This window comes from Gekko japonicus, unplaced genomic scaffold, assembly GCF_001447785.1.
Source record: "Gekko japonicus isolate JY-2015 unplaced genomic scaffold, Gekko_japonicus_V1.1 scaffold424, whole genome shotgun sequence".
NCBI classification, from domain to species: Eukaryota; Metazoa; Chordata; class Lepidosauria; order Squamata; family Gekkonidae; genus Gekko; species Gekko japonicus.
The window spans coordinates 818474-839267 of NW_015165247.1; the positions used below are offsets into that span (position 1 = coordinate 818474).

The 20794-nt window shown below is 51.3% G+C and overlaps 2 protein-coding genes across 2 annotated transcripts in view; both read right to left on the reverse strand.

Annotated features, from left to right (window-relative positions):
- RPRD2 (regulation of nuclear pre-mRNA domain containing 2) overlaps positions 1–11612 on the reverse strand; it is a 95839-nt gene extending 84227 nt beyond the window's left edge. Inside the window, exon 1 of the mRNA XM_015410109.1 lies at positions 11360–11612. Coding sequence (XP_015265595.1) covers positions 11360–11612 — 253 coding nt within the window. The remainder of the gene's footprint in view (positions 1–11359) is intronic.
- Positions 11613–17377: 5765 nt separating this feature from the next.
- Positions 17378–20794, reverse strand: part of PRPF3 (pre-mRNA processing factor 3) — a 34307-nt gene continuing 30890 nt past the window's right edge. Inside the window, exon 16 of the mRNA XM_015410095.1 lies at positions 17378–18020. Within this exon, the coding sequence (XP_015265581.1) occupies positions 17874–18020 (147 nt within the window). The 3' untranslated portion in view covers positions 17378–17873. The remainder of the gene's footprint in view (positions 18021–20794) is intronic.

Sequence of the window (20794 nt, forward strand, 5' to 3'; positions counted from 1 at the left end):
AAACCTGGTCTTAAAGATGCCACTGAACTGCTTTGGATTGGTAGACATTGGGGGGAGGGGGGAGAGGGAAATGCAGATTCTCTCTCACGAAGGAGGGACAGCTTGCACCTGAATAAAAACCTGGTCTTAAAGGCCATGATCACTATCTATGGAGGTGGACCCATGTGGGATTTAGGGATGGGCTCCCCAGAAATTTAGGGAGGCCTGGGAACCGCCCTAGCAATGTCCCTGGGCTGGGCTAACCCCAGGAACAGTTGCCTTCTTAGCACACTGCTTAGAAACTTAGAAAGTCCCACACACACCCCACACTGGAATAAGAACATAATATCAGGCCATAGCACATTGCAATAAAGCCCCTACAACTGTATACAGAAATACTGAGCTTCCCTACCATTTGCCACAACTAGCCCACCACACAACCAGGATCAAGACTCCTAAGTGGACCAACAGACAGGCATACACTTGTTTGAGAAACTGAGTATTACATTACAACACCTCTGGAACATTACAGATCAGTAGAGGCAGCACTGCACAGTGGTCAGAGTTGCAGATTGATGTGGGGAGACCCAGGTTTGTATTCTCACTCTGCTGGCTGAGTGACCTCGGGCCAAATCTCCTCTTCTCTACCTAACCTACCCCACAGGGTTGTTGTGAGGATGAAATGGAGACTCATGGGCAGGGTCCCCAGCTTCCCTGGCAGGAACACTATGTTAAGAAATCTCTCACAATTAGGCTGCTGCGGGCCTAATCAGATTCACTGATCGGCTTCCCGCAGTTCGACCCCATTATATCCTATGGGCCATTGAAGTCAATGGCAAAAAGATAGGGTATATTCTGGGGACTGGAGGGGAAGGGGTTTGAGGGAGAGGCTCCAAAATCGCAGGGTAGCTGCTGGAGCCTTTCCCCAAGATACCCGCCATGTTTCAGGAACATTGAACCAGGCGGTCCAATTCTGCGGGCCCCCAAACAGGTTGCCCCCATCCCTCCATTGTTCTCTATGGTGCGGGGAAGTTACTTTTTCCCACCATAGAGAACAATAGAGGGGATAGGGGCAACCTGTTTGGGGGCCCGTAGAATTGGACCCCCTGGTCCAATGTTCTTCAAACTTGGTTGGTATCTTGGGGAGAGGCTCCAGCAGCTACCCTGTGAGTTTGGAGCCTCTCCCTCAAACCTCAAACTTCCTCAAACATTGGACTTCAGAGCCCTCAACGCAGCGACCCCTCCAGTTGCCCCAGTTGTGGCCAAATACATGATATGGCAAGCTGTTTTAGATCTACACTGGGGAGAAAAGTAGGCTAAAACTGTCTTAATCAATAGAACACAAGTTGAGTCCAGTGGCATAAGATCATAAGAGAAGCCAATGCTGGATCAGGCCAACGGCCCATCCAGACCAACACTCTGGGTCACACAGTGGCCAAAAATACCAGGTGCCATCAGGAGGTCCAGCAGTGGGGCCATTGGGGACACTAGAAGCCCTCCCACTGTTGACCCCCACCCCAAAGCACCAAGAATACAGAGCATCCCTTGCCCCAGAGCGAGAGTTCCTCTCCATACCTTGTGGCTAATAGCCCCTGATGGACCTCAGCTCTTAACATAGGAATGTAAGAGAAGCCAATGTTGGATCAGGCCAGTGGCGCATCCAGTTCAACACTCTGTGTCACACGGTGGCCAAAAATACCAGGTGCTATCAGGAGGTCTAGCAGTGGGGCCAGAACACTAGAAGCCCTCCCACTGTTCCCCCCCCCCCAAGCACCAAGAATACAGAGCATCCCTTGCCCCAGACCGAAAGTTCCTATCTCTACCTTGTGGCTAATGGACCTCTGCTCTTAACATAAGAACATAAGAGAGAAGCCAATGTTGGGTCAGGCCAATGGCCCACCCAGTCCAACACTCTGTGTCACACAGTGGCCAGAAATGCCAGGGGCCATCAGGAGGTCCAGCAGTGGGGCCAGGACACTAGAAGCCCTCCCACTGTTGCCCCCCCAAGCACCAAGAAGACAGAGCATCACCTGCCCCAGACTGAGAGTTTCTATCTATACCTTGTGGCTAATAGCTACTGATAGATCTCTGCTCCATATGATTATCTAATTCCCTCTTGAAGCCGTCCATGCTTATAGCCACCCACCACCTCCTGTGGCAGTGAATTCCATATGTTAATCACTCTTTGGGTGAAGAAGGACTTCCTTTTATCCCTTCTAACCCGACCGCTCAGCAATTTCATTGAGACCAAGGAAGTTTAATTCTGCGTATGAGCTTCCGCTTGCATGCACACGTCTTCAGATACACATGAAAGCTTATACCCAGAATTAAGCCTTGTTGGTCTTAAATGTGCTGCTGGACTCAAACTTTGCTTGACTGCTTCAGACCAATACGCCTACCCACCGGAATCTAATTCAATATAAATAATACATCCAGCCTCTGCTAGATCAACAGGTCACAGCGACCAAGAGAAAGAGACCACCTATCTACCAGCCACCACAGTTCTAGACAGTCCAAGTCCCTATCCGCCCTTGCACCTAATTAGGCAACTTAAGCAAGTCAAAAGAGAGCAGCTGCAACTGGCATCACAAGAACAAAACGCTGGCCAATAACAATGTACTGATAAAACCCCATAGGGTGTGCTCATGGTTACAGATATAATCAGGGGTCATTTCCTGCAGGAGCGCACAGGAGTGGAGCTTCGGCATAAAGAGCCCAGGGGTCGGGCACATGCAACAAGCCCCACCCCCTGCTCCCAGCAGCCCTCAGTCAGAGCAAGAAGCAGCCAGGTAAGCTGCAGGGCTCCCCCACCCCACCCCCCAGTCCAAAACAGTCCAGTGGCACCTTTAAGACCAAGTTTCATTCAGGTACAAGTTCTCCCTCCTCTGCGAGGAGAGATCTGCGTGTGTCCCCCCCCATTGGCTAGCAATCCAAAACAGTCCAGTGGAGCCTAAGTGGTGGGTGTTGCCTTCTAACACACTTCTGGTGATGTCAGGGGGTGTGGCATATGCAAATAAGTTATGCTAATGAGTTATGCTAATGAGCACCTGCACCTCTTTTTCTATGAAATGACCCCTGATAATAAGCTTCTTCTTCTGGTCGCTTCTGAAAGGGGGGGAAGGGAATAATAAAGGGGGAGGCTGATCTATTTGATGTTTGGTTATGTAAACTTGATGAAAATGATTATGAATGAATATGAAATGTAAGACATCAATACAAATAAAAGAATTAAAAAAACAACAACAACCCAAGAACAAAACGCTGAGAGCTTTCAAAGTTCACAGGTTCATCTCAAGACTGAGCTACACCTGGCTATTGGGTCTGAACACTGGAGATCATTTGCAGAAGATGATTTGCCCCCCTGAGCCCATCAGGGGATCAGGCAGGGTATAAAGCCGGCTCTCTGGCAAGGCGGGGATACAAATTGAAAATAATAAATAAATAAATAAATGCAATAAAGGAACTTTTGGGTATTACAAGTTGAAAACACTCAGTATATCTGGGGCTAAATGTTTCTTTATGTTACTCACAGGAAGTCACATGTTTCTCATGTAACCAATGTTCTTTAGCTGTAGAATGCCCGGGAATTTTCTCCCTCATCTAGGAATTTGATTGGGACTAAAGTGTCAAGGTGTATTAGCATTTTATGGCTTCTCTTCCCGTCTTTCTTTGGTGTTCTGAAGAAGAAGAGCAGCCATAATCTCCCTCTTCTAGTTTTGTCTTTGTAGAGTCAGGATGTAGTAGATTTTGCTCTATTATTATTTTCATCCCAGTTACCCTTCCCCATGCTAGAATTTAGTAAAAACTTTATATTTTAATCACACATGGACTCTCAGTCTGAATTATTTTACTCAGGCTCTGCTGGGCTATATTATCTCTGCTAAATACCATTTTTTCAATATGTCACTATCACCCAACACAAACAAACAAACAAATAAAATAAGCTATTTCGCTCCCTACAGCCCACAGACGCTTCAGATCGAGTACGACGACAGAAAACCTTGCTTGCTTACAGCCCTGCAGAAAGGGCCGAGGAGGGGGAGGGGAATGTTGCGAGGGAAGTATGCAAAGTGTTGTCTACTGATGAAGATACTCACAGGCTGCCTTTTCCTTTGCCGCTCCAGAGACAGCCTGGCCCCTGCCACCATTAGGAGCACAAATTCAACTGGGTAGGCTAGATCTGTTCTGTGTCTTTTGTGCAGTGCGGTGATCATAGAGTCACAGAATCGCAGAGCTGGAAGGGGGCCAGACAGGCCATCCAGTCCAACCCCCTTGCTCCAGAGCCTCCCTGACAAGGGTTTGTCCAGCCGCTGCTTCAAGACTGCCAGGGAGGGGGAGCTCACCACTCTCCCCGGGCAGCTGATTCCAGCACGGCACAACTCTGACTGTAAAAAAAGTTTTCCCTAAGATCCAGCCGGTACCATCCCACCCTTAATTTCAACTAGAGATGTGAAGGCCCGGGAAAAAACCGGAAAAATTCGGGGGGGAAACGTTTTCCCCCCATTTTTTTCCTGAAGCCTTTTTTGTTTTTTTCTGAAAAATTGAAAAAAGAAAAGAAAAAAATTGATTATGGAACGTTTTATTTTAACATGATGAATAAAATATTTTAAGACAAGGTGTTCAAATATTTTCCAAATCATTTCTAATATATATATATATAGATGGTATCAGATTGATCTAATTTCTGTGCACGGAGGACAAGCAAGACCTAGGTTACAAACTGAACTCTCCAATGCAAGAACAAGACGCATTTCTTCCTTTAGGAGGTGCTGTTGTCACAAGAAAACAAAAATGCTTCAGTTTTGTTTTTGCATGCGGGTGGGTATTCTGTTTGTAATAATTGTTTGGATACACTATATTTTTAATATACTAGTTGTGATAATGTCATGCCAAGAAAAAATGTCTGTAGTCATATTTTATGTTCTAAAGTAACAGAATGACTTTCAATCTAGAAAAGACAAAAAAACTGCTAATGTAGCATTTTTTTTTTCAATTTTTCCGAAAATTTCCGTTTCCCCCCCGAAAAAACTGGGAAAAAAACGGGGGTTTTTCCGAGCTTCAAAATTTCTGAAAATTTTACATCTCTAATTTCAACCTATGGTTGCGAGTCCTCTCCTCTGCTGCCCACAGGAACAGCTCCCTGCCCTCCTCTAAACGACAGCCTCTCAGCAGTCATGTCCCCCCCTCAGCCTCCTCTTCTCCAGACTGAACCTTCCCAGGAGGTCCCTCAGCCAGTCCTCACAGGGCTTCTTGGTCTCCCTACTGCAGAAGCAATGCTGCAGCTGACAAAGCAGATTTTATCCCAGGAAAGCTTACAATGGAGTACCACTGGGGGGTTCTGCTGGGCCTGGGTGCCTTTCCCCAGCTTTGGCTAGTGAGAAAGATCTTACCACTGTGGGGCACGTGATGGCAACATCTGGATCAAGACTGCCACAACACGCTCTCTGTGGGGCTGCCCTTGAAGACTGTTCAGAAGCGGTCAGAATACTGGCTGAAGTGAACCTCAGTGCTCCAGCACTGCTCCACCCACACTGGCTCCCCATTTGCTTCCAGGCCCTATTCAAGGCGCTGACATGGGCCTTTGAAGCCCCATGGGACTGGGGCCAGCATTCATTCAGGACCACCTACTCTCAGATGAACCTATCGGTCCACTCTGGTCACCTGCGGCTAGACAGTACACGACCTGAGACGGGGCCTTCTTGGTCGTGGTGTCGAAGCTTTGGAGCTCTCTCCACATGGAGGTTCATCTGTCTCCCTCTACTGCTGCCCACCGCCGGTGAGTGAAGACTTTCTTGTTCTGTCTAGTGTTTCCTCGCTAATGCTTACGAGCCCTGCTCCCTGTTTGCATCGTTATATGCCTTTGTGTTTTATTATATATACATATAATATTATATATAACATTATATATATATAACATATAATATATATATTTGTACTTTAACAATGTTTGAAATGCTAGATATTCCCCACCTTCAGGACCCTGTCTGAGAATCTAAGAAGAGTCCTGCTGGATCAGACCAAAGGCCCATCGAGTCCAGCACCCTGTCTCACGCAGTGGCCGACCCACAAACAGGAAGACTGCAAGAGCCTCATCCTGCCCGTGCTCCACAGCAACTCATTTAAAGACACATACGACCTTTGACTCCCGAGGGAGTAGACTTCCGTCGTGATTGGTAGCCACTGACAGTCCTACCCTCTATGAATTTGTCCACCCCATTTTAAAACTTTCCAAGTGGGTGGCTGTCACCACATCCTATGGCAGCGAGTTCCACAATTTAATTTCCTTTGGTCTGTCCCGAATCTCCCAACCTTCCGGTTCTAGTATTAGGACAGAGGGAGAAAAGGAGGAGGAGGAGATTGGATTTATACCCCGCCCTTCACTCAGAGCAGCTTACAAACTCCTTTCCCTCCCCCTCCCCACAACAGACACACCCTGTGAGGCAGGTGGGGCTGAGAGAGCTCTGACAGAAACGGCTCTTTTTCAAGAACAGCTCTTATCAGAACTACGGCATGCCCAAGATCATCCAGCCAGGTGCAAGTGTAGGAGTGGGGGAATCAAACCCGGTTCTCCCAGATTAGAGTCCGCGCACTTAACCACGACACCAAACTGACAAACGTATCCTGTCCACTCTCTTCACACCATACATCATTTTATAGACCTCTATCAGGTCTCTCCTTACTTGCCTTTTTTCTATGCTACACAACCCTATACAATAGAACAAAGATACCCAGAATAAAACTTTGTTGGTCTTAAAGGTGCCTCTGGACTCAAACTTTGTTTTGTTGCTTCAAGAAGACCAAGACCGCTACCCACCTGAGCCATATACAATACCTTTGTTCAGGTTTGGTGATCAGAACAGCACACAATATTCCATCTGTGGTCTCACCATCGATTTGTGTAAAGGCAATAGGATAGCGGCAGTTTTATTCTCCGTTCCTGTTCTAATTATGGCCCGCACGGAATGCGCCTTTTCCACAGCAGCCGCGCTCATTTTCATCAAGATATCCACGACCACCCCAAGATCCCTTTCTTGGTCTGTTTGCCCCCACATCAGATCCCATCAAGTACAAGGGAAGCTGAGATTTTTTGTGCGTGGATGGAAAGAGGGCATACTGACATTTTAAAAACAGATCTCAGTAGCCTTTCTCAGTAACCATCATCTGCAAACAAAGGCTTAAACTACTTGTGCTCCCTCAGGAACGCCACCTGCTTCTTATTTTGCAAAAGGAAAATGGAACCTTCAGCCCTAAAAAAGCTCTGCTGAACTTTTCCAGAAATCTGCGTACGGCATTGTGAGCCCCCTCCAGCCAATCCCTTGAGCGCATCATTTGCTTCTGCAGGCGGCTGTACCGTTAAAGTAGAGCCCCGAATCCTTCAGACTGGGAGGAGGCTCACTTTCAAATCCACACCCAACCATAACATTCTCTGGACGGCCTTTTCAGTCCCATTTAGCCGGCTTCCCAGGGATCGTATTTCTGCAGCGCAGGTATCACATTACCACAACAATCTTAAAAGCAATCCTGCAAGACCCCAAATTCGAATCTCCCTCTCACCGCTGAAGCTGCCAGATGGCCTCGGACCAGCCAAACTTCCCCCCAGTTTCTGCATATACTGGCCAACCTCGCCAGGCTGTTGACGGGGTTACCACCACAACATATCTTCCGCACTTTATTTAGTGTACATTTTATAAGCAGGCAGACCGACTCCTCCACACATACGAATGCACCGGTATATCCCCCCCCCCCCTTTTTTGTCTCTCCTTTCACACTGTCCCCCAAGCAACGAGATCGGCAATGAATACAAAGTTCTTCAAACACGTGAGACGTGCTGGAAGACCAACAGCCAGGCGCACTGCATGTTTACTCATAAGCAACACTCTCCAAATCCAACTGAAAAGGGCACACGCTTTTCCAAATCCAAGGGGAAAGGGCAAAACTTTCCAAATCCAACTGGAAAGGGCAACTCTGCGGACACCCCAAATCCTTCTACACCACTCCCTTTGTCCCACTGTCTCAGTCCGTTGCAGAGACCGCTGAAGAAAACACATGCGACAAAAGATCTTTCAGCCCCTCCATAAGCACTAAGAATGCTATCATCCGGCACTGAACAGGGGGTTGGACTAGATGTCCTATATGGCCCCTTCCAAGCGATGCCCTAACCACATTCTGTGACTCCAGAGATGGAAAACAGAGAGAGAGAGAGAGAGAGAGAGAGAGAGAGAGAGAGAGAGAGAGAGAGAGAGAGAGAGAGAGATCGAACTGCACACACATAATAATCCCTGGATGCTTTAAAAGGAACAGCATATGCACTGCAGGAAATAAACAGGACCCTGCTAACTCACAGACATCCAAGACAATCTCTGCAAGAGATGACTCGCTGCACCCCCCCCCCCTCTAGTCCCCCTTCACGGGCTGTTGAGAGGCTCCTAAACGAATCAAGTGGAAACAACTTTGAAACTCACCCTACACAAACGTCACAGAGCACACTAAACATCTTCTTTCTTCGGGTTCAGTGGCACCTTTAAGACCAACAAAGCTTTACTCGAGGTGTAAGGTTTCGCGTGCAAGCACACTTCCGTCAGATGCATTGGAATGGAGTAAAGCAATGCAGGAGATGACCACAGAATCACAGAGCTGGAAGGGGCTCTACAGGTCATCTAGTCCAGCCCCCTGCTCAATGCAAGATCAGCCTAGAGCCTCCCTGACCAGGGTTTGTCCAGCCGCTGCTTCAAGACTGACAGGGAGGGATCCACTCACAGCTGCTCTGACAAGGATGGAGCCTACCCATCCAGAGGCACCAGACGTCTATTGCAAAAGAGCTCTATAGGAGAACTAGTGGAAGATGGTCCCAGGAGTGCCTCCCCATCCAGAGGCACTCTACCTCTACACAAAAGAGTTGTCCAATGGGGCTAGTGGAACCGCCTACCACAAGCCTGTCCTAGGAGGACCTAGCTGGAGGAGCTGTTTTTTGTTCAATCCCTATCAGCCTGCAAAGACAGTCAACCTCTAAGCAAAAGAGCTGTATGGTGGGGCGGGGTGACCTGCCTGCCACAAGAGGGCTCTAGGAGAGCCTCCACTTGCAGAGGCAGTCTACCACTGGGCAAAAGAGCTCTACTGCAAGGGCTAGGGGAACTGCCTGCCACAAAACACTACCTATCCAGAGACTATCTACCTTTAATCAAAAGAGCTCTACAGCGGACTGATGAACCTGACTGCCATAAGATGGTCCTGGGAGAGCCTCTCCCTGCAGAGGCAATCTACCTCTAGGCAAAAAAACCCTACAGCAGAGCTGGCGGAACCGCCTGGCACAAGGTGGTTCCAGGAGAGCTTCCCGGTGCAGAGGCAGTCTACCTCTAGGCAAAAGACCTGTACGGCGGGCTGGTGAACCTCTCTGCCACAAGACGGTTCCAGAAGAGCCTCCCCATGCAGAGGCAGTCTACCTCTAAACGAAAGAGATCTATAGCCGGGTTGGTGGAACTGCCTGCCACAAGACGATCTCGGTCCAGAGGCACTCTACCTCTAGGCAAAAAGAACTCTACAACAAGGCTGGTGGAACTGCCTGCCAGAAGGCAGTCCCAGGAGAGCCTCCCAATGCAGAAACAGTCTAGCTGTAGGTGAAAGAGCTGTACAGCAGGGCTGGTGTACCTCCTTGTCACAAGATGGTCCTGGGAGAGCCTCCCCTCGCAGAGGCAGAAACAAGCAAAAGAGCTCTGTAGCAAGGCCACTGGACCTGCCTGTCACAAGACGTTCCCCAGAGAGCCTCCCCCTTGCAGAGGCAGTCTACCTCTGGGCAAAAAACCTCTCCAGCAAGGTGGGTGGGCCTGCCTGCCAGACAACGGTCCCAGGAGAGCCTCCTCTCACAAAAAGCAGTTAACCTCTAGGTAAGAGAACTCTGTAGCGGGGTTAGTGTAGCTGCCGCAGGAGAGTGTAGCTGCTGCTGGTCGCAGGAGAGTCTTCCTGTGCAGAGGCAGTCTACCTCCAGGCAAAAGAGCTCTGTAGTGGAGTTGCCTGCCAGAAGGCGGCTGCGGGAAAGCCTCCTCATGCAGAGGCAGTCTACCGCTAGGCAAAAAAGCTGTGTAGCGGAGTTGGCGGAGCTGCCTGCCACATGGAATCCCCAGGAGAGCCTCCCCTGGCTGAGGCAGTCTACTAAAGAGCTCTGTAGTGGAATCCCCAGGAGAGCCTCCCCTGGCCGAGGCAGTCTACCTCTGGGCAAAAGAGCTCTGTAGCAGAGCTGCCTGCCACAAGGAATCCCCAGGAGAGCCTCCCCTGGCCGAGGCAGTCCACCTCTGGGCCAGAGAGCTCTCCAGCGCAGTGGGCGGGCCTGCCTGCCACAAGACGATCCCCAGGAGAGCCTCCCCTGGCCGAGGCAGTCTACCTCTGGGCAAAAGAGCTCTGTAACGGAGCTGCCTGCCACAAAGGAATCCCCAGGAGAGCCTATCCTGGCCGAGGCAGTCTACTAAAGAGCTCTGTAGTGGAATCCCCAGGAGAGCCTCCCCTGGCTGAGGCAGCCTACCTCTGGGCCAGAGAGCTCTCCAGTGTGGTGGGTGGGCCTGCCTGTCACAAGGCGGTCCCCAGGAGAGCCTCCCCTACCAGAGGCAGTCTACCTCCTGGCAAAAGAGCTCTGTAGCGGAGCTCCCTGCCACAAGGCGGTCCCCAGGAGAGCCTCCCCTACCAGAGGCAGTCTACCTCCTGGCAAAAGAGCTCTGTAGCGGAGCTCCCTGCCACAAGGCGGTCCCCAGGAGAGCCTCCCCTACCAGAGGCAGTCTACCTCCTGGCAAAAGAGCTCTGTAGCGGAGCTCCCTGCCACAAGGCGGTCCCCAGGAGAGCCTCCCCTACCAGAGGCAGTCTACCTCCTGGCAAAAGAGCTCTGTAGCGGAGCTCCCTGCCACAAGGCGGTCCCCAGGAGAGCCTCCCCTACCAGAGGCAGTCTACCTCCTGGCAAAAGAGCTCTGTAGCGGAGCTCCCTGCCACAAGGCGGTCCCCAGGAGAGCCTCCCCTACCAGAGGCAGTCTACCTCCTGGCAAAAGAGCTCTGTAGCGGAGCTCCCTGCCACAAGGCGGTCCCCAGGAGAGCCTCCCCTACCAGAGGCAGTCTACCTCCTGGCAAAAGAGCTCTGTAGCGGAGCTCCCTGCCACAAGGCGGTCCCCAGGAGAGCCTCCCCTACCAGAGGCAGTCTACCTCCTGCCAAAAGAGCTCTGTAGCGGAGCTGGCTGCCACAAAGGAATCCCCAGGAGAGCCTCCCCGGGCCGAGGCAGTCTACCCCCGGGCAAAAGAGCTCTACTCCAGCGCGGTGGGCGGGCCAGGAGCGCCTCCCGTCGCGGGCGCAGTCTACCCGCGGGCCCAAAGAGGCGGGCGGCGGGGGCCGAGTGGCGGGGCTCACCTCTGCGCATGGCCTTCATCCAGAGGTGGACGATGGCGCCGTGGTGCCGCTTGTTCTCCAGGCACCAGGAGGAGAGGCCCTGGATGGACTCCATGGTGTTGGTCAGGGCCTGCAGCTTCCTCTCCAGCGTCGCCTCCAGCAGGGCCGGCGCCGTCCCCACCGCCGCCGCCGCCGAGGAGGAGGACGACGAAGACGACGACGAGGACGAGGCCTTCCCTCCCCCACCGCCGCTGCCTCCGCCGCCGGCCGCCATCTTCCCTCCCCTTCGGTCGCAAGTTCCTCATTCGGAACTCCATTTTCAGTATGCAATACAATTTAAATCTGTGAACTTATTTGTTCTTCCACCTATACCGAGGGGGAGGGAGGGAGCGGGGGGGGCGCAGGCGCAGACGCCGGCCAGCCCGCTCGCGCTCGCGCCGGGACACGCCCCCCTCCTCCTCCGCCTCCCCGCGCGCCTCCACAGCGCAGGCGCAGGGGGACCGGGACGCAGGCGCACACGGGCACTACCTCCTAAAGATATATAGGGGGTAGTGACACGGGGCGGCGGCTTCAGAGCCGGCGGGGGGTTTCGCCGCCCGGGGGCGTTCCTGACAAGCCCGTCGCGAGCGTGGCTGGGATCGGTGCTGGGCCCCGGGAGGCTTCTCTTTGCAACCCTCGTGCAAGTTCGCCTCTGCCGCGCCTCCACCTGGTTGCAAAGGAGCCTTTTATCGGGTTTTGTTTTGTTTCGGGAAGGGAGGAGGGGACTTATTCGCCAGAGGCCGCGCTTGGAGGAGCAGCAGCAGTTCCCAACGCTGCTCGAGATGTTACTGGGCTCGTGGCAGCCGCTGCTCCCCGGAGACTGGCTGCAGGTCCTCCGCTAGGGACGCTCGAGGTCAAGAAGGCGTTGCTGCTGTGCGTGGACAGCGCTCCTCCCCGCCCCCTTCCTTTCCAGGCAAGCACTGCAATGCAATGCCCTGGCACCCAATCCCCTCGGGGGACAGGACACTTTCTCTCCGCCCTTGTGAAGCCCCCCCCGCGACCCTGCAATGGACCCTTCCAGAGCGTTTCGGCCCGCCCCCTCGGGAGAGCGCGGTCGCCCACAGCAACGCCCCTCCTTTCAGATCAAAGGGCAGGGCGACCGATCAAACGCTGGCACTCCTCGCCTTGCTATTGGCCCGGGCCTGCGCGCGCTCTCGCAAGGCTACCAATCGGAAGGTCGCAGGACCGCGAGGTTCCGCCCCGCCCTCCACGCTCCCTTCCAATCAGAAGACAGCTGAGGAGCAGCGCGGCCAATGGCAACAGAAGAGGTGGCATGGAGACAAGAGGGGAAGGTGACGCACAGCCACTTCTCTCGCGCCCCTTTCACGCGCCTGCCGCTGCCTCGACCCTGAGTTTAAGGGGCAGGTTAACCGGCAGCCTTGCCCTCCCGCTCAACGGTTTCCGGTCTCCTTCCTCCCATCAACTGCTCGAAAATTGCGACTGGTTTGACAACCCGCCAGCCGCCATTTTCGCTTGCCCTGCCTCACGTAGCACAAAATAGTCAGAGCGCATGCTTGGGGGGGGGGGGAAACGGGCCTGAGGTAACCGGCGCATGCGCACAAAAGAAGAGGACGGTCTGACGCGCGCGGTTTTAGCGGCTTCTGTTGGTCGAGGGAAAACGAACCCGAACGGCTTTCTGCGCAAGCGCTAAAATGACAACTAGCTGTGCGCATGCGCGGTATTTGTTCGCGGCCAAGGGGGATTCACTGTTGGCACAGGTGTTTTCCCAGAATCCCTTGCGCTCCCTTTGGCTAAGCTGGCTGCTCCCAGCATGCAGTGGGCGCCTCAGTGCCATTTTTCTATCTTTCCCATAACAAGAACTGGAGCGCCAGGCCCTCCATCCATGGCAGCATCCTCCAGACCTCAGAGTTTGGTTTTTACACCAAGTGTTTGATATGGTGACAGTAAAAGGGGAGAAGGTTCTTGGGAAAAGCTTGGGGGGGGGGGGGAGAAGAGCAGTCCTCTTGCTGTCTTTGGTACTGGCCCGGCAATCCCAAAGCAGTAAAAGTTTTCTTAGCGAGATTCAGTTCAGCAACATTAAGACTGCAACCCGGTTTGCAGGAGCATAGCAAGGCTGTTAAATGAACAGGACATTTTAGAGGTCATTCGGCCGTTGGCAAGTCACAGCCAGCTTATGGCAACCATATTGGGTTAAAAATCCAAAAACTTAAAATCATAACAAGATGGTACTTAACACCTCAAACTATCTCACATATGTCATCTACATATTCACCAAAATGTTGGAAAGGCTGTGGTGTACTGGGATCATTTGCACATTGCTGGTGGCAATGTACAAAAATAAATCCTTTTGGATAGAAGTAATAAATAAAATAAAACAGATCTTAGATATTGACCTAACACTCGATCCTAAAAGTCTATTATTAGAGTTATGGCCGAATCAGATCAAGCAACATCACAATAAAAATACGCTAGAAACAATGCTGTACACTGCAAGAGTCTCTATAGCTTCAATGTGGAAAGACAAGAATACCCCTGACATCCACACCTGGTTCAGAAAGTTATGGGACCAATATGTCCTCGAGAGTATAACTGATAAAACTGGTACTTACATGAAAAATAACTCATCCAAGACGTTCAGTGCAAAGTGGTTTCCAATTCTGTCTTATCTATCGGAGGAAGAATACATACCTCCATCTTGGAAAGAATACTTGAAATGGTTCTGAAAACCCATATCATAAAACATTGCTCAGTCGCAACTGGATCAGGGTTTTCAGGTAGCAAGGTCATTTAAAACTTTTAAAGTAGAACATCAAAAAAGAATCTCTACATAATCACTTGTAACAGTTGCTCTTGATTGTATAGTATTCTAAAGCTATATACTTGTATTAATGTCTTTAAATGTACAATGTTTCAATTATTCTCTACCATTACTTACAAATTACTTACTCTGAAATATTTATTACAGAAATTGTTGTATATGTTAATATTCTGAATATATAATAAAAAAAATTAAATTAAAAAAAAAAGCCAAGAGACAAACACATGAACCTGCCTTATATTGCATCAGACCCCTGGTCCATCAAAGTCAGTATTGTCTACTCAGACTTGCAGCCGCTCCCCAGGTCCCAAGCAGAGGACTTCCACAGCACCTCCTGCCTGGTCCTTTTAACTGGAGATGTCGGGGATTGAACCTGGGACTTTTTGCATGGCGAGCAGAGGCTCTGCCACTGAGCCACAGCCCCTCCCAACACTGGTGTTCTTCTAGTACCTGCCTCTGCATAGCAACCCTGGACATCCTTGATGGTGTAGTGGTTAGGGGGTGAGCAAGCACGGGGACAAGTCCATGTTGTTTTACCTAGACGTCCAGAAAGATTTTGATAAAGTTCCTCATCAATGGCTCCTAAGTCAACTCAGCAGACTTGTGGGTTAAAAACTGGCTAACAGGCAACAGAGAGTGAGTATAAATGGGCAGTTCTCACAGTGGAAGGTGGTAAGCAATGGGGTACAACGGGGTTCACTACCAGGCCTGGTGCTTTTTAACTTGTTCATTAATGATTTGGAGTTGGGAGTAAGAAGAAGAGAAGAGATTGGATTCATACCCCGCCCTTCACTACCCAGAGGAGTCTCAGAGCGGCTCACAAACTCCTTTCCCTTCCCCTCCCCACAACAGACACCCTGTGAGGTCGGTGGGGCTGAGAGCTCTGACAGAAACTGCTCTTTTTCAAGAACAGCTCTTATCAGAACTACGGCTTGCCCAAGGACATCTAGCCAGGTGCAAGTGGAGGAGTGGGGAAACAAATCCGGTTCACCCAGATTAGAGTCCACACACTTAACCACTACATACAAGAAAGGAAGGAAGAAAAGAAAGGATTGGATTTATACTCTGCCCTTCACTACCCAAAGGAGTCTCAGAGCGGCTTACAAACTCCTTTCCCTTCCCCCTCCCCACAACAGACTCCCTGTGAGGAAGAAAAGGAAGAAGAGGAAGAAGAGATTGGATTTATCCCCCGCCCTTCACTACCCAAAGGAGTCTCAAGGGGCTTCCAATCTCCTTTCCCTTCCCCTCCCCACAACAGACACCCTGGGAGGAAGAAGAGGAAGAAGAGGAGATTGGATTCATACCCCGCCCTTCACTACCCAGAGGAGTCTCAGAGCAGCTCACAAACTCCTTTCCCTTCCCCTCCCCACAACAGACACCCTGTGAGGTCGGTGGGGCTGAGAGCTCTGACAGAAACTGCTCTTTTTCAAGAACAGCTCTTATCAGAACTACGGCTTGCCCAAGGACATCTAGCCAGGTGCAAGTGGAGGAGTGGGGAATCAAATCCGGTTCTCCCAGATTAGAGTCCACACACTTAACCACTACATACAAGAAAGGAAGGAAGGAAGAAAAGAAAGAAAGGATTGGATTTATACTCTGCCCTTCACTACCCAAAGGAGTCTCAGAGCGGCTTACAAACTCCTTTCCCTTCCCCTCCCCACAACAGACACCCTGTGAGGTCGGTGGGGCTGAGAGCTCTGACAGAAACTGCTCTTTTTCAAGAACAGCTCTTATCAGAACTACGGCTTGCCCAAGGACATCTAGCCAGGTGCAAGTGGAGGAGTGGGGAATCAAACCCAGGTCTCCCAGATTAGAGTCCGCGCACTTCACCACGACACCAAGCAGTGAAGTGGCTAAGTTTGCCATTGGCACTTTGTTCAGGGCAGTGAGAACCACGAAGGACTGTGAGGCGCTCCAAAGGGGTCTGTCAAGACTAGGTGAGTGGGCATCCACATGGCAAATGAGGTTCAACACAGGCAAGTGCACAAGGTATAGATGCAACACTGTGGGGCAGTGATGCTCTGTCTTCTTGGTGCTTGGGGGAGCCAAACTGGGAGGGCTTCTGGGGTTCTGTCCCTGCTGAGGGACCTCCTGATGGCCCCCGGTATTTTTGGCCACTGTGTGTCACAGAGTGTTCAACTGGATGAGCCATTGGCCCGCTCCAACATGGCTTCTCTTTCACTAGTTCCCAGAGTGGGCAATACCGCCCCCTGGGGGGCGCTGGAACAATCCAGGTGGGCTGGAATGATCCAGGTGCAGATCCATAAACTCCATCTTTTTGTCCACTTCTTGCAGGTAGATGTCCAGGGGATGCAGAGTAATTTTTTTTCTGAAAAGGGGGCGGTAGGCCAAATAAGTTTGGGAACCTCTGTCATGTTCTTATGTCTGGGGCAGTGATGCTCTGTCTTCTTGGTGCTTGGGGGGGGGGGGGACAGTGGGAGGGCCCCTGGGGTTCTGCAGTGGGAGGGCTCCTGGAGTTCTGGCCCTGCTGGCGGACCCCGAGGGCCCCTGGTATTTTTGGCCGCTGCATGGCAACGAGTGTTGGACTGGATGGGCCATTGGCCTGATCCACCATGGCTCCTCTTCTGTTCTTATGTCTGGGGCAGTGATGCTCTGTCTTCTTGGTGCTTTGGGGGGGGCAAGAGTGGAAGGGCTTCTGGAGTTCTGGCCCTGCTGATGGACCTCCTGACGATACCTGGGTTTTGGCCACTGTGTGACATAGACCGTTGGACTGGAGGGCCCACTGGTCTGATCCAACGTGGCTCCTCTTCTGTTCTTGTCTGGGGGCAGTGATGCTCTGTCTTCTTGGTGCTTTGGGGGGGGGCAAGAGTGGAAGGGCTTCTGGAGTTCTGGCCCTGCTGATGGACCTCCTGAGGGCATCTGGTATTTTTGGCCACTGTGTGACACAGAGTGTTGGACTGGAGGGCCCACTGGTCTGATCCAACGTGGCTTCTCTTATGTTCTTATGCAGATGGCACTTCCTGAGGGAGGCTTCTTCCATTGAAGCTCAACGGGAGAAACCTCCCACAGGGTTAGAAGTGTCATCTACATAAGAACTAGGGTTGCCAAGTAGCACTTACCTTGCCGGCGGGGGACTCCCGGGGGGACTTGGGATCTCTAATAAGAGCATGCAACTCCCCTCCCCACCCACCAACTGTCCAAAGCATCAAGTGAACAAAACGTTTTTAACTTCTTACAAAAAAAAAAAGAGTTTATTCCGTAAATGTAGGATGTGGGCTAAATCCCCAGCTCCTATTCTGCTGTACATTTCCCATGCCGGGAGCCGCAGCCGCCTCTCCACCGGAGCCTGCAGCTCCACCCCGCTCTTCAATCCTCCCCTCTCCCTCCTGTGCTCACCTCACGCCCCGTCCCCATCTCCTGAACCGGGAGGGAAAGCCCATGGGGGCCGCCTCCTCTTTAGAGCCCCGAGGAGTTGGAAAGGAAACAAGGCACAGCTGGAAAATGAGTCTCCGCTTTCCAGGGCCTCAAAGCAGTAGCACACACATCAAGATCCACAAACTGGTTTAGTCCAAAAAGGCCCGGAGGGGTGTCTGCGTGTGTGGTTTTCACCTATGAAAGAGATTTCTTTTCCTCGTGGGCATCTTATGGTGAGGAGGAACTCGAGGGGTGGGGGGGGCCTGTCCGAGGTTTCAGCCACATTCTCGTGCACGACGTTACACACAGCAAATGCCGAAAAGGGGCTCGGGGAAGGGGCCTTCAGTCTGTGGATTCCAACACTGACTGGCTCAGAGCCAGGTCCCAGTAATGCTCCGCGCCGTGTTTTTTAAAGTGTTCTCGTGCCATGTTTTCGGTGGGGCACTGCTTGAATTTCATGTCACCAAAACTGCGATCCTTTGCTGTACCCTGGAAAAGCAAAAAAGGACAGACGTCTAACAGAACATCCGACAGCAAAGTCTGAGTCCAGTGGCACTTTGAAGACCAACAAAGTTTTATCCTGGGTATGCACACTTCTGAAAGCTTATGCCCAGAATAAAACTTTGTTCGTTCTTAAATGTCCCACTAGACTCAGAATATCAGAGATATAGCCAAAGGTTCCTGACCTTTTTAAAATCCCTACAGGACAGTTTAAAAAAGAGATTATAGAATCATAGAATGTTAGAGTTGGAAGGTACCTTGCAGGTCATCTAGTCCGACCCCCTGCACTCTGCAGGAGCATAGCCGAAAGATATACCTACAACATCCCCAAAAGATGGTCGTCCAGCCTCCACTTCAAAACGTCCAGCGAAGGAGCATCCACCACCTCCCAAGGCAGTCTGTTCCACTGCTCAACCACTCTTACCGTTAGGAAGTTTCTCCGGATATTTAGCCGGTAACGACTCCCTTGTAATTTCCACCCATTAGATCTAGTCCTGCAATCCGGATCTAGAGAGAATAGATCCGCTCCATCTTCCACATGACAGCCTTTCAGATACATGAAGACTGCAATCGTGTCCCCTCTAAGCCTTCTCTTTCCCAGGCTAAACAGACCCAACTCTTTCAGCCTTTCCTCATAAGACTTGGATTCCAACCCTCTCACCATCCTGGTTGCCCTCTTCTGGACACACTCGAGCTTGTCAACACCCTTCCTAAAATGTGGTGCCCCAAACTGGACACAGGACTCCAGGCAAGGCCAGACCATAGCAGAACAGAGCGGAACGACCACCTCCCGTGATCTGGACACAAGGCTTCTGTGAATGCATCCTAAGATTGCATTACCTTTCTTCACAGCCACACATTTAATCCTCACCCCAACAGCCTTACTTACGTTAACGTAAGAGGTCTACGTTATTCTCCTCACCTCAGTTTCTTCCTCACAGCAACCTCATGAGGTAGGTTAGGCTATGCCTGTCGATGCCATTTATCACAGAGAAAAAGATTTAAAGCCGGAGGGGGTTTAAAGGGCCGGGAGAGGCAGCTCTGACCACCGGCCCAGCTTCCGTTTCTTGGGATGTGTGAAGAGTGCACTGGAGACCCAGGCAGTCCGCCAGGGCGCTGGGGCCAATGTTCCCTCTAAGCTGTGGAGTCTTGTGAGCAAAAATTGTGCTTTGTGAGCGACTGGCATTAAAGCTGTGAGCGAGCGATTTGGCTACTGCATAGATTAGCTTGCTCTGGAGCCATCCTTCCTGAGCTGAGACAAAGATAAGTGAGCCGGAGGCTAAAAAACTGTGGGCTAGCTCACACTAACTCAGCTTAGAGGGAACACTGGCTGGGGCATCTCCAAATCACATCAGATTCCTTAAAGCGTGCGTCTAAACTGACCCACACCCCTGACATCAACTCTGGCTTCTGGGTTAATAGTTCATCTGGACCTAGGAGTGTCTAAGTCGGTGGTGGCGAACCTGTGGCATGGGTGCCAGAGGTGGCACTCAGAGCCCTCTCTGTGGGCACACGTGCCATCGCCCCAGCCAGGCCCAGACCATCATTAAAGGGTTGAATTCTCTGCCAAATAATTTTAAGTAAATGAAAGCCCTTGGGAATGCGTTCCTTACTTTGTTTGGATCATCTTAAGTCAATGTATGAGTTGTTTTTTCTAAAGTAAAACCTCAGTATTCAGGTTAAATTGCCGTGTTGGCTCTTTGCGATAAATAAGTGGGTTTTGGGTCGCAGTTTGGGCGCGCGGTCTCTAAAAGGTTCGCCAACACTGCTCTAAGTCATATTTGGGTGGGGAAAGCTGACAGCTGAGCAAGAAGAAGAAGAAGAAGAGAAGAAGAGATTGGATTTATACCCCGCCCTTCACTACCCAAGGGAGTCTCAGAGCAGCTTACAAACTCCTTTCCCTTCCCCTCCCCACAACAGACACACCCTGTGAGGTGGGTGGGGCTGAGAGAACTCTGACAGAAACTGCTCTTTTTCAAGGACGGCTGTGCCAGAGCTGATGTGACTGACCCAAGGTCACATCAGCAGGTGCAAGTGGAGGAGGAGTGGGGAATCAAACCCGGTTCTCCCAGATTAGAGTCCGCGCACTTAACCACTACACCAAAGAGAGAAAACCTTCCCACCTCCAGAACTTGGGATCTCTGGACAGAGTCACTGTCACCCTGAACCACCTGTGGGTTGTTGCGCCTGCACATTTTTATGCCATGCACACAGGATGCCGCTATGAGCACCTTTCAGGATGGGTGGGATAAGAAAGCACTACACAGAACAAAGCAGAAAGAGCATAAACATGGACCTGAACGCCCAGGGCTGTCTCCCTTGCACCCCACACAAACACTGTGCAGGAGAAAGGGCAGCTCCCTACGAATCAAAGTTCTCACTGACTGACTTCTGTCATTCAAACCGGGAGCCCCTTGTGGCTTCAAAGGCCGTCCTGAAAGCAGGCAGGTCACACCCTGCAAAACCTACAGCACCACAAAAAGAGCTCGATACAGCTCCTAAACGAAGAAGCATCTGGAATTCAATCCATGAGAACCGGCCATGCCACACAAGGAAGGGGTCTTGCGTCCATTTTACAGGCAAGGTAAAGTCAAGAAGACGACGACGAGATTGGATGTGTACCCCGCCCTTCACTACCCAAAGGAGTCTCAGAGCGGCTTACGATCCCTTCCCCTTCCCCTCCCCACAACAGACACCCTGTGAGGTAGGTGGGGCTGAGAGAGCTCTCTCGAGGACTGCCCTTGAGAGAACAGCTCTGAGAG